Here is a 12,077-nt window from a genome sequence, read left to right as displayed (position 1 = left end):
AGAGTTTATATGAAAAAGAGTTTAGGCTCCAATAATAAAATGAGAACAATCTCACCGAGTGTAGGTTTGCACAAGGTTCTTCTTCCTCTTGAAATGCCTTGAATAAGATCTTCACCTCCTCCTTGAGATGGATTCCACAAGCACTTCTCCCAAGACGGCTACCCTTTTTTTTTTTTTCTTCTCATCCACCCTATAATAGAAATTAACCCTAACCCCTCTTTTCCCTTTTTTTGTTTCCCCTTTTTTTTTTTCTTTATTTAAATTGCTGGGTCCCACCTCACATAAGGTGGGACTTGGCCAACAATTCTCCCCCTCCCATCTTATGTGAGAGGCTCCACCAAGCTTGCCTTAAGCATACAAATATCATGCTTCTTCTTAAGCAAAATTTTAGTCATCATATCCGACCCATTCTCATCGGTATGGATTTTCTCTAGATGCAAAAGCTTTTCTTCCAACACATCCCGAATCCAATGATACCTCACATCAATGTGCTTCGACCTTGAATGAAAGCTGGGATTCTTGCTAAGATGAATGGCACTCTGATTATCACAAAAAAGAGTATACTTTTCTTGTTTCAAGCCCAATTCTTGGAGGAATCTTTTCATCCACAACATTTCCTTACATGCCTCTGTCACGGCAATATATTCGGCCTCTGTAGTGGACAAAGCAACACATTTCTGCAATTTGGACTGCCATGAAACAGCTCCCCCTGCAAAAGTCATCATGTATCCCGATGTAGACTTTCGAGTATCAATATCACCAGCCATATCTGCATCTGTGAATCCTTCTAGCATAGTTTTTCCATTTCCAAAGCATAAGCAAGCTTTGGAAGTACCTCTAAGGTATCTAAGTATCCATTTGACTGCAGCCCAATGTTCTTTGCCAGGATTCGAGAGAAATCTGCTCACAACACCAACTGCATATGCTATGTCTGGTCTTGTACACACCATGGCATACATCAAACTTCCTACTGCTGAAGCATAGGGTACATTTTGCATCTCCTCTTTCTCCCTTTCATTTGTAGGACATTGCTTGTTTATGAGTTTGAAATGATTTGCAAGTGGAGAGGAAATCGGTTTAGCCTTTTCCATATTAAACCGCTCAAGCATCCTTTCAATATACTTTTCTTGTGATAGCCAAAGCTTCTTGATCTTTCTATCACGAGAAATTCTCATGCCAAGCATTTGCTTTACGGGCCCCATATCTTTCATGGCAAACGACTTGCTTAAGTCTTTCTTCAACCTATCAATTTTGTTAGTATCACGGCCAATAATCAACATATCATCTACATAAAGCAATAGAATGATAAAATCACCATCACTAAACCTTTGCACATAGACGCAATGATCGGATTTTGTCCTCTTGTAGTCGTGGCCCATCATGAAAGAATCGAACTTTTTATACCATTGCCTTGGTGCTTGTTTAAGCCCATATAAGCTTTTCTTCAACTTGCAAACAAGATGTTCTTTGCCCTTAGTTTTAAACCCCTCAGGTTGCTCCATATAAATTTCTTCCTCTAGGTCTCCATGCAAGAAGGCTGTCTTCACATCAAGTTGTTCAATCTCAAGGTCCATACTAGCTGCCAAACCCAATATAATCCGAAGAGATGACATTTTCACAACCGGAGCAAAAATTTCATCAAAATCTATACCTTTCTTCTGACCAAAGCCCTTCACAACTAATCTTGCTTTGTACTTAGGTTTTAAGCCGCTCTCATCCTCCTTTAATCTGTATACCCATTTGTTCTTGAGTGGTCTCTTACCCTTAGGAAGCTTTACCAAATCAAAAGTATGATTTTCATATAAGGATTTTATTTCTTCTTGCATAGCTTGAAACCATTTATCCTTGTCCTTATGATTCTGCACTTCTTGGATGCATTCTGGCTCCCCCTCATCTGTAAGAAAAACATACTCTGAAGCAGGATATCTAGATGATGCTCTGTGCTGTCTAGTAGACCTTCTGACCTCTGGTTCTGTTATTTCAGACTGACTTGATAGTTCACCATGTTCTGAAGCTTCACTGTGACCATTATCACCTGTAGAACCCTCACTAGCACCTGTATCACTATGCTCACTGTCATCCTGCACATCTCCCCTATCATCATCATGGACCATAGGTGGAGGAACTGGATCAAGATTAATTGGAGAACTGTTCAAATACTTTGGCTTCTCTTGCTTTCCAAAGTCTTCAATAAACTGATCTTCAAAGAAGACAACATCTCTACTCCTGATCACCTTTTTGTCTTTTGGATCCCACAACCTGTATCCAAATTCTTCATGGCCATAACCTAAGAAAATACATTTTTTAGACTTTCCATCAAGCTTAGACCTTTCATCTTTTGGAATGTGAACAAATGTCTTGCATCCAAACACCTTCAAATGACTGTAGGATACATCTTTTCCTGTCCAAACTCTTTCTGGCACATCACCATCCAAAGGAGCCGATGGAGAAAGGTTGATCAAATCCACTGCAGTCCTCATAGCTTCACCCCAAAATAGTTTTGGCAACATTGCATGAGAGAGCATACATCTGATTCTCTCTACAATTGTTCTATTCATTCTCTCTGCAACTCCATTTTCTTGCGGTGTTTTAGGAACTGTCTTTTGGAGCTTAATGCCATAGTCTTTGCAATATTTTTCAAATGGCCCTCTGTACTCACCTCCATTATCTGCCCTGATACACTTTAGCTTCTTGCATGTCTCTCTTTCAACCATGACATGAAAGTGTTTAAATATATCCAAGACTTGATCCTTGGATTTCAAAGCAAAAGCCCATACCTTTCTAGAATGATCATCAATAAAGGTAACAAAATAAAGTGCACCACCAAGAGTTCTACTATCCATCATGCATACATCACTATGTATCAAATCTAGAATGTTAATTTTTCTAGATATAGGTGTTCTATGAAATGCAACTCTATGTTGTTTTCCGGCTAAACAATCAACACAAGTTTTCAAAGACACACCTTTGGTATTTGGTAGCAACTCCTTCTTGGCTAGAATTTGAAGTCCTTTCTCACTCATGTGCCCAAGCCTTTTGTGCCAAAGCTTTGTAGAGAAATCATCATCAATTGTATTCACCTCTCCTTTCTTTAGCTTTGCTTGCATCATGTAGAGAGTATTATTTTTCTTTCCTCTTGCTATCAACAAAGAGCCTTTTGTGAGCTTCCATTTTCCTTCACCAAAATGATTGCTATAACCTTCATCATCAAGCTTGCCGGTGGAGATTAAATTGAGGCGGATATCCGGAACATGTCTAACATCTTTGAGTAGCAACTTGCACCCTGTATTGGTCTCTAAACATACACTCCCCATGCCAACAATTTTGGATAAACCATCATTTCCCATCCTAACACAACCAAAATCACCAGAAGTATAGGATGTGAAGAAACCACCATGTGGAGTGATATGAAAAGAAGCACCAGAATCAATCACCCAGTTACTATCTTCATATGCAAGGTTGACACAACCATCACTAACAACAATGACATCTGCATCAGCTGCAACTGCTGTAACATCCTTTTCCTCTGTCTTTGCTTCACCTTTTTCTGTGTTCTGCTCTCTTTTCAATGCTCTGCACTCTCTTTTCATGTGTCCTAATTTGCCACAATGATAGCATTTTATGCCTTTCCTTGACTTTGACCTGCCCCTGGATTTATCTCTATTGTAAGGATACTTGCTTTTGCTTCTACCTCTTCTTTCTGTCACAAGAGCCTCAGCTTCAGGAGATATTCCCTGTTCCTTTCTTCTAACCTCTTCATTTAGTATGCTATCCTTTACCATATCCAAAGTGACCTTGCCGTCAGGTGCAGAATTGCTTAGAGACACCACAAGAGTCTCCCAACTGTCTGGCAAAGAACTAAGAAGTAACAAAGCCTGCAACTCCTCATCTAGGACAAGCTTCATAGTAGTCAACTGATTCACCAAGCCTTGGAAGTCATTCAAGTGTTCTGTCACACTTTTTCCATCTTTATACTTCAAGTTGACAAGCCTCCTAATCAAAGAGGCTTTATTCTGTGCAGTCTTTCTCTCATACATGGCCTCTAATTTCTTCCACAAAGAGAAGGCATTGGTTTCTTGAGCAACATGATGAAACACAGTCTGATCAACCCATTGTCTAATTTGTGCAACTGTCTTTCTATTCATTATCTCCCATTCCTTGTCAGTCTTCTCTTTTGGCCTAGCCTCATCTCCATGGATAGGTTCATACAAATCCTTACAATAAAGGATATCCTCCTTCCTAGGTTTCCAAATGGCATAGTTGGAAGATGTCAATTTAATCATGCCTCCCATAGAATCCTCCATTCGAGTCACACAAGAATTTTATCAAACACCTTGTAGGCACAAAACCTTGCTCTGATACCACTTGTTAGGAAAGACCCCTTCACTAGATGAAAACTTTCCTATCTTTGTGTGAGTAGAATGAGAATACCACAATAATTAATCAATGTAAGAACCACAAAAAAAAACAAACCACAAGAAAGAGACAAGAATTTTTAGGTGGAAAACCCTCCAATATGAGGGGAAAAAACCACCGGACCTAAGTCCACCACAAACCTCCACTATCAACAATAATGGGCTTACAAAGTATCTTCTCTAGGCTAAGCTAGAGGATCACATACATCAAGGATCTCTTCCTTGGATTACAAACAAAGAGTTTATATGAAAAAGAGTTTAGGCTCCAATAATAAAATGAGAACAATCTCACCGAGTGTAGGTTTGCACAAGGTTCTTCTTCCTCTTGAAATGCCTTGAATAAGATCTTCACCTCCTCCTTGAGATGGATTCCATAAGCACTTCTCCCAAGACGGCTACCCTTTTTTTTTTTTCTTCTCATCCACCCTATAATAGAAATTAACCCTAACCCCTCTTTTCCCTCTTTTTGTTTCCCCTTTTTTTTTCTTTATTTAAATTGCTGGGTCCCACCTCACATAAGGTGGGACTTGGCCAACAATTCTCCCCCTCCCATCTTATGTGAGAGGCTCCACCAAGCTTGCCTTAAGCATACAAATATCATGCTTCTTCTTAAGCAAAATTTTAGTCATCATATTCGACCCATTCTCATATTAATAAGGTTTACACAAAATCCATACTTTTGTCCCGATTGGAGACTTTCTTCCACTAATTGGATCACCAAGAAATCAGCTGCCGTGAACTGGTCCCCAGCAACGATAGCCATCCCATAATATTAAATTACTCCATAAAACTAAAACAAATCATGATGATATGATGACAAAACAAAGAACAGGGACAATGGCCAGACGTTGCATTGGCGATGATTCGACTATACGCAGACCACTTGCTCACCAGAGGCCAGGAGCCATGACCCATTCCAAGTGCCAAAGATTATAAAGATTGATGTAATTTGATTCCCCAAGCTTGGACTTTCTAATTAGATGAAGTTTCTTTTTGGTGTGTTGCTATCATCCTTGCTGCTCATGCTTGCTTGCTTCTTTTTTTTGCTTTGAGAAGAGGAGGGAGTGGGGGAGGAGAGCCTCCCTCGCGTAGCAATCCCACATTGGGCCCCTCTCCCACCAGGACATGTCCAATACAGATAGAAAGCACCCCCACCCCCTTGGAGGTAGAGGCATACTTATGTTTCTAATACCCTCCCAACCTCGCAGGCGGCTCCATCTATGTGGCAGCCTCCTCATGGGTGAGTACGTCATCCTGGCGCCACTTTGGTACCAGCGAACCAGTAGCGCTCTCACCAGCGGCGTCCAGGGGTGGGGCATCTGGTCTTCGAATTTAATCGACACCCGCGTGTTTCAAATTTAGGCCATCCCGATGGAAGCAAACACCCCATTCCATCTATGCTACCACCTTGGTGGCCATGCTTGCTTGCTTTCGATGCTCAACCACGTCCCACTTTGTGGTGGGCCAAGGCCCCCATCAACGCCTCCCTTGCTTTTATTTAGATGTGGGTGGGCTGTCATCAGTTTCAGCCATCAACAGTCTTACCAAACATTTGGCACTCATGAAGAGAAGATCCCCTGACAATAAAATTATATCTGACATAAATGTCTTCACATGGTTAATACTTCGCTTTGTAGAAACTTATCAGAGATTTAATGCATTGGTGGACATACATGCATGTACATTTAGTGTTTCTCCATTTGCATGAATGCTCCTAAATTGTGCACCTTAAAGTACTATAATCATTGTTACCAAAAAAGGTCATATAATCATCACCTAAAGTTTCCATAATCCTAATGGAGTCAGCAACGGAGTACAGCTCTAGGTCAAAAAAGCACCATAAAATTATGTAGTGATGTTTTACCAATAATTTCGGAGTTTGTATGAGCCCATATTTAGTCCATTATTAATTAAATATTAAATAAATCTCAAATTTTATATAAAACTAAAAAAATCCAAATAATACTTTCTTGATTAGTTTTTTTTGGACAACGTCCTGAATCATTATGGATGGTATCAGCATGGATCCAATCTATAATTCATATGGATTAGAAGATACTATAACACCGATCTTTTTAGAATTGACCGCATGTCAATCGCAATGTTTGTGATTGGATTTGATTAAATTTTGATTCTTACCTTAGCGAGGATACTAATGTGGGCATGTGTTTGATCTTATATTGGTTATACACTAAGAAGATCTTGGGTACTTTTGCAGGGCCAAGAAATCCAAAAAATATCTTTCAGCTAATTTTTTTATATGAGATCTCGAGTCATTACAAATAATTATACCTTTGGAATTTGTTGGTAGGAAGGTCCACTATATTGGTTGTAGTTTAAGTTCATGGGATCAACATATAAGAAAGCAATCCTTTTCTCTTTCAATAAATTCCTAGGGCGCTCTGTGCCTATTGCTTGCTCAAGAAGGGCTAAAAAAGCGATCATCGGAACTTTCCTTATATTTCCTACAATTCCCTTTATGTATCTGTCTATGTATAGATATACATGTAAATAGAGATATACATAGAACTCAACAGTATTTGTATTCTCTGTACATAATAATCAGAGCTTCATTGCGCATGAGCTATAAGCCAAAACCACGTAAACCCTTATATGTTTTCTTGTCTAGTTCTAATATTTATTGGAATATGTTGATGCTTCTTAGCCTTCTAATCCTTATCCCATGAATTTGGAAACCCAAACACCAGTCATATGATATACAAATGAATGCACCAATTGCTCTCATCAGTTCCTGCATTGAAATACGCTTGTGTCCACACTGAACACCAACCCCACTTAATAAATGAGAAACAATCAAGCATGCAGGGTGCTTGTTCTGTGCTTGTGTGGGTGCAGGGGATCATCATATATGTGCAGCTGGACATTGACCATTACCATACAAATTCCAGGTCTTGCAGCATAAACATGGGTGAAAGCTCTGTGGGCAGTGACTGTCATCAGTCTTGAGGCAATGAGGGAGGGTTAAAAAGGCAAGGGAAAAGCTAGGGAGATGAGAGCACACACCTCCAAATAAAATAAGAGAGAAAAGTTGACTTTAGGAGGTGTGAATGCCCTGTCCATTAGGCCTATATAAACCACACCAACCACCGCCCACTGGACTGGCATAACAGCAAGGCAAGCTTTAGTTGTAAGCCATTTTGGATCAGTGGGAGGTTCCTTGCACATGATGGACCACAAGAAGCCCTTGCTTCAACTCTTGGCTCTGCTGCTCTTCTTGTCATGCCTTCTTCTTCCTTTGGGTGCTGTACCTCTATCTAGTAATGTCTCAAGTTCTTTTACTTCTTGGGTTTTTTCATATCTTCCTAGTGAAGAAGAAGAAGAAGAAGAAGAAGAGAGATTTGTCATGTCATCTGACAAATTGAAGCTTGTTGTTATGTCTTAAGCTTTTTCACTTCATGGGTTTTTCATATCTTCCTAAAGAAGCAGCAGCAGAAGAAGAAGGAGAAGAGAGATTTGTTGTGTCATCTGACAAATTGAAGCTTGTTCTGGTCTCTCTGTATAAAAGTAATAGTCCCTTTTACTGGTTTTTTTTTTTGCAGGAAGCCTTGCATTAGGAAACAAAGAACCACAACTTCCAGAGGTGACAGATCAGGTTCTCTCTCTCTCTCTCTCTCTCTCTCTCTCTTCCTCACACACACAAAAACACACACTCACCCTGATACAAACTTTAAAAGATGTCAAGATTTCCTCGATATATTTGTCTTGTTTCATGTATCTACTATTTTTAACTCAAGACAGGTATAAGATTAGTTATTATTATTAATACTATCCTTCAGTGTTAGAGGCATGTTTCCACAATCCACATGTTAGCTTATGGACAAAGACAGGCATAAAATAAGATTTTTTTTTTTCTTTAACACTTATAATTTTGCTTCTATGGCACTCATACTAAAGAAGTTAGTCACTATACAAATGTGATCATTAGTCAAGATGCATTTAATTAACAGCTTCACACTAGTCCATGCGAGGTTACTTCTGGAGAAAATCATGCATGGACCGATCTTCTTCATTATTCTTTGGATGGTAAAATAACCGGGCACAAAGCATTTAGAAATTTTTCTGAATTTTTTTTTTGCTGCAACAATACTTTGGTTACAAGAAAAACAACTCAAAGAAAATTAAGTATTGCCATAGATATGGCTTCAATTAGTAGCATACTCATATCTATGGTTTGTTGGCACAGGCAATGGTCAGAGAAGTGAGAATGATGGAGGAAGAAATTGCAAGGATGGATATCGAAAGCAATGATTATCCCGGATCAGGCGCAAACAACCGCCATGATCCCAGGAGTCCTGGAAGAGCCTAAGTCATAGAAGCGTGCATTTCTCATGTGGAAAAGTGGCAATAGAAGTAATGGTTTTAGTGGTTCTAGCAAAGTAGCTCTTGAGTTATGATTATATGTAGCATGCTCCATTAATCCTTGTGTTAATGTATCAACCTTTTATAAGAGTAGAAAACTGATTCAAACCTTTACTAGCTTTTATTTTTGATTGAATTTATCAGCTTTTTTAAGTGATTGAAGATTTAATTGCTTAGGTCATAAGGAGAAGAGATGACCCTAAGCATGGTTTATGGGTTGGGATGTTCTTTGCTCAAGAATTGCTTCAAGGACCACAGAATTTTATGGCCTTGTCAGAAAATGTTATGGTGTAACACATTGCTCCATGTATTCCACTTGATAATAAGTGGTCCATAGTCTTGTACCGTAACTTAGAAATTCACATTTATTTGGAAAAATATCTGCTCAAGAGAAGAGGGATAAAAATGAAAAAGAAAGGCTATGAATTGACCTTTTCCTAAACTATACGTAAATATTTGCAAGCTAGAATATAACTATGAATCGCAAAACCTGTTATTATGGTAATCTCAAAGGATGATGCTGATAGAAGGGTAATGAAGATGAGATAGAGCAGACAATGATGCCCTGTTCATTGGGCTTACTTGAGCTTGGCCATTTTGCAGCCTTGGGAACAGATATAAAGCATAACCTCAATTCAGTCAGCAACTGATTTGCTTGGGGCAAGCAGGAATTGTACATTGTTTATTAGGGTTGCAAGCAGAGTTATACTAGTCTAGAATAGATACCCAACTTGGACTTGCACCATACTTGAAAGTGTAGTAGTAACTGTTGATATCTAGATCTAAAACTTGTATTATAACTAAATCCCAACCCAACTACACCTGTTTTTAACTGTAAACACATCCAAAATATTGACATGGCCTCCTAAACTTAAGCTGATCCAAATTTACCAAATTGAATGTTTTTGATCTTGTCGGCACAAAAAAAAAACCATGCACCAGTCATGCTTTAACCTCGTTATTGCCTCATGATTTATAAAGTTCTCCAAACATACCAAATTTTTAGAAGGTTCAAATAATATAGAGCTATAAAATTTTAAAATATTCTCTCTTTTTGGAAGAAAAAGGAAACTAAGGGAAAAAAAAAAAAAACCTGTCACCAGAATTTTTTCAAATGAAGAGAAAAGGTTACAAGAGAATGAGGGAGAATATACATAAGAAAGAAACATAAAGGGAAAAAAAAAGCCAGCCAAAGAGAGAATCGGACAACAGCACTCATCAAAAACAACAACCAAGGTAAAAGCAGTACTTTACAGAAGCCTGCAGGTTGAGGTCCAAAGCTGATAACCAAGAATTGAAGCGAAAAACCAAAAGCTGTGAAAGCCTGAGAGAAGAAGAAATGGGCGAGTCCCTCTCAATGGGCAGACGACGTCCAAGGACTTGCAGCTAAGAAGAAAGAGTCCGACAACTTTAAGATTCCTCTGATATTGTTCCAGAGCTTGGTGAAACCGGGGAGCACCTTCTGATCACAAAGATGAGACCGCTATCTAGAAGAAAGAGAACTTCGCGAGCAGTAGCAGTTACAGAAGAATGTTTATTAAGAACAATGCGAGCATTCGTCTCTTTCCAACCGCACCAAACAAAGGCAGCAATTAGCATAAAGACAGGCCGATGTAGGTCCTTGGCAAAGTCGTGCACCCTCTCAGAAGTGGAGAGGTTTTTAATATCCCTCTCGGGACCGGGAACTTTCAAATAAGTTTAAAAAGATTCCACATGCCAGATGCAAAAGGGACATATGGCGAGGATCCATAGGAGCATGTGTTAGTCCCGGACCGGCTATGCATTAGGTAAATTTTGAATACGTATACAGAGCTGAAGAACCCAAATAATTAATGCATGATGACTAGCCTTTTTGAGTGGTATTTCGAATTATGACAAATGATATCAGCGCAAATTCGATCTATGGCCTATATGGACTGGAGAACACCCTATTATGGATTTATAGCGGTTGATCATGGTTAATTGTAATGCTTGTGATTAGATTTGAATGGAGTTGGATCCTTTGCATAGCGAAGACGTTGGGCTTAAATGGAGAGACTATGTGAGAACTCGTGCATATGTATGTTTAGTCCTACATCAGCTATACACTGGATGAATCTTGAATACTTGTATTGAGTCAAAAAAATCCAAATAATGCTTTCAACTGATCTTTTTGAAGGAGATTCTGGATTATGATATATAGAATGAAAAGATAATCGACAAATTCCGCCTGTTGTCGTAAAGGAGGCAGCCACCAAGATATCTTCCTTGGTCAAAATTAGTTCTCTAGTGTAAAGCTTTTCAACGAGAGAAAGCCAAAGGCAACATTTCACTTTGCAGGGACCTTCATCTTCCAAATGGATGGTGCCAAGGGCCATTTAATGCCCCTAAATTTTAAAATATTCAGACACCTATATCATCACCTAAGTTAGAAACGAGGCAATAGATTTATTTATATCTTTTTGGGTGCGGAAGTGTTAGATAATTTTTACCATTGTCATTCATAATACCATCACCACCAACAATAATCAATAATAGCAGCAGCATGAGCATCCCTCAACTTTATCCAACTCCAAGTAGCATCGGCTCTCCCTTTAATTCCCAATTAGGAAAGTCTTGGTTCAACAAGAGGTGGCGCCTAGAAGGATTCGCTTTCCTTCGTGCTAATCTAACGTTGGATCATCCACTCGTCATTTTGAGATATATGTAGATAGATGAATAAAGGTCTAGAGCACTTAAAGATACGTGCGATTGGTGATCCAATGGTGGATGGGTGTGAAAGAAGGCGAAGCCTTATTTCCCGCTAAGGATACAAGTACAGTCCCTAGTGTTGGTGGGCATTGGGCGGTGAGGATTAGCCTTTGCTAATCTTGAGGAAAAAAAAAAGAGATAAGATTGAATCCGATATCATTGTCATTTTTTTTAAAAAAAATTAATAAATATGAATGTTGTTTTCCTTTTTTTTTTAAGATTTTTGATAACAGAAATATATTTGATAGTCACTATTTTTTTTTTATGGTGGAAGAGGCAACTCTAAAAAAGGTCAGAAGTGGCTAATGGCCAAAGGGCTGCCCTAGTAGAAATATGATGAGATCAAGATGCATTGGGCTTGCTTAGCCATGATCTTGCCTCAAAGGGTGCGGATCAGAGGAGCTCAAAGATGATGGATAGGCCATTATCGTTGATGGGGAAGGAGGACGGGAACGACAGTGCTGCTCCCTGCCAGATGGGAGAAGGTTGCCATCTTGCTGCTGCGACTGGGGGTCCAGTGAAGATAACTGTTTATTTCTATTTTTCTTAAGA

General features: G+C 39.1%; 1 protein-coding gene across 2 annotated transcripts; it reads left to right on the top strand.

The window, feature by feature from the left end:
* Window positions 1-7,521: 7,521 nt before the first annotated feature.
* Window positions 7,522-8,931, top strand: LOC103709093. 2 transcript variants are annotated; one of them, XM_008794290.4, is made up of 3 exons: window positions 7,522-7,675; window positions 7,976-8,028; window positions 8,620-8,931. In XM_008794290.4, the coding sequence occupies exons 1-3, from the start codon at window positions 7,600-7,602 to the stop codon at window positions 8,740-8,742; spliced, it is 252 nt and encodes an 83-aa protein (XP_008792512.2). In that variant the 5' UTR covers window positions 7,522-7,599; the 3' UTR covers window positions 8,743-8,931. The 2 variants fall into 2 exon arrangements, with proteins under 2 accessions (XP_008792512.2, XP_008792511.2); XM_008794289.4 differs by having other exon boundaries at window positions 7,522-7,693.
* Window positions 8,932-12,077: the final 3,146 nt, after the last annotated feature.

Source organism: Phoenix dactylifera, chromosome 3 (genome assembly GCF_009389715.1).
Source record: "Phoenix dactylifera cultivar Barhee BC4 chromosome 3, palm_55x_up_171113_PBpolish2nd_filt_p, whole genome shotgun sequence".
NCBI lineage: Eukaryota > Viridiplantae > Streptophyta > Magnoliopsida > Arecales > Arecaceae > Phoenix > Phoenix dactylifera.
Note: the sequence above shows the minus strand (reverse complement) of the source record. Positions and strands in the feature narration are given on the sequence as shown.

Excerpts from the sequence above, each read along its gene's own strand:
- LOC103709093 (XM_008794289.4), top strand. The coding sequence starts at position 7,600 with ATGATGGACCACAAGAAGCCCTTGCTTCAACTCTTGGCTCTGCTGCTC. Across the intron at positions 7,694-7,975 it reads GGGTGCTGTACCTCTATCTA|GAAGCCTTGCATTAGGAAAC; the intron begins GTAATGTCTCAA and ends TTTTTTTTGCAG. Across the intron at positions 8,029-8,619 it reads TTCCAGAGGTGACAGATCAG|GCAATGGTCAGAGAAGTGAG; the intron begins GTTCTCTCTCTC and ends TTGTTGGCACAG.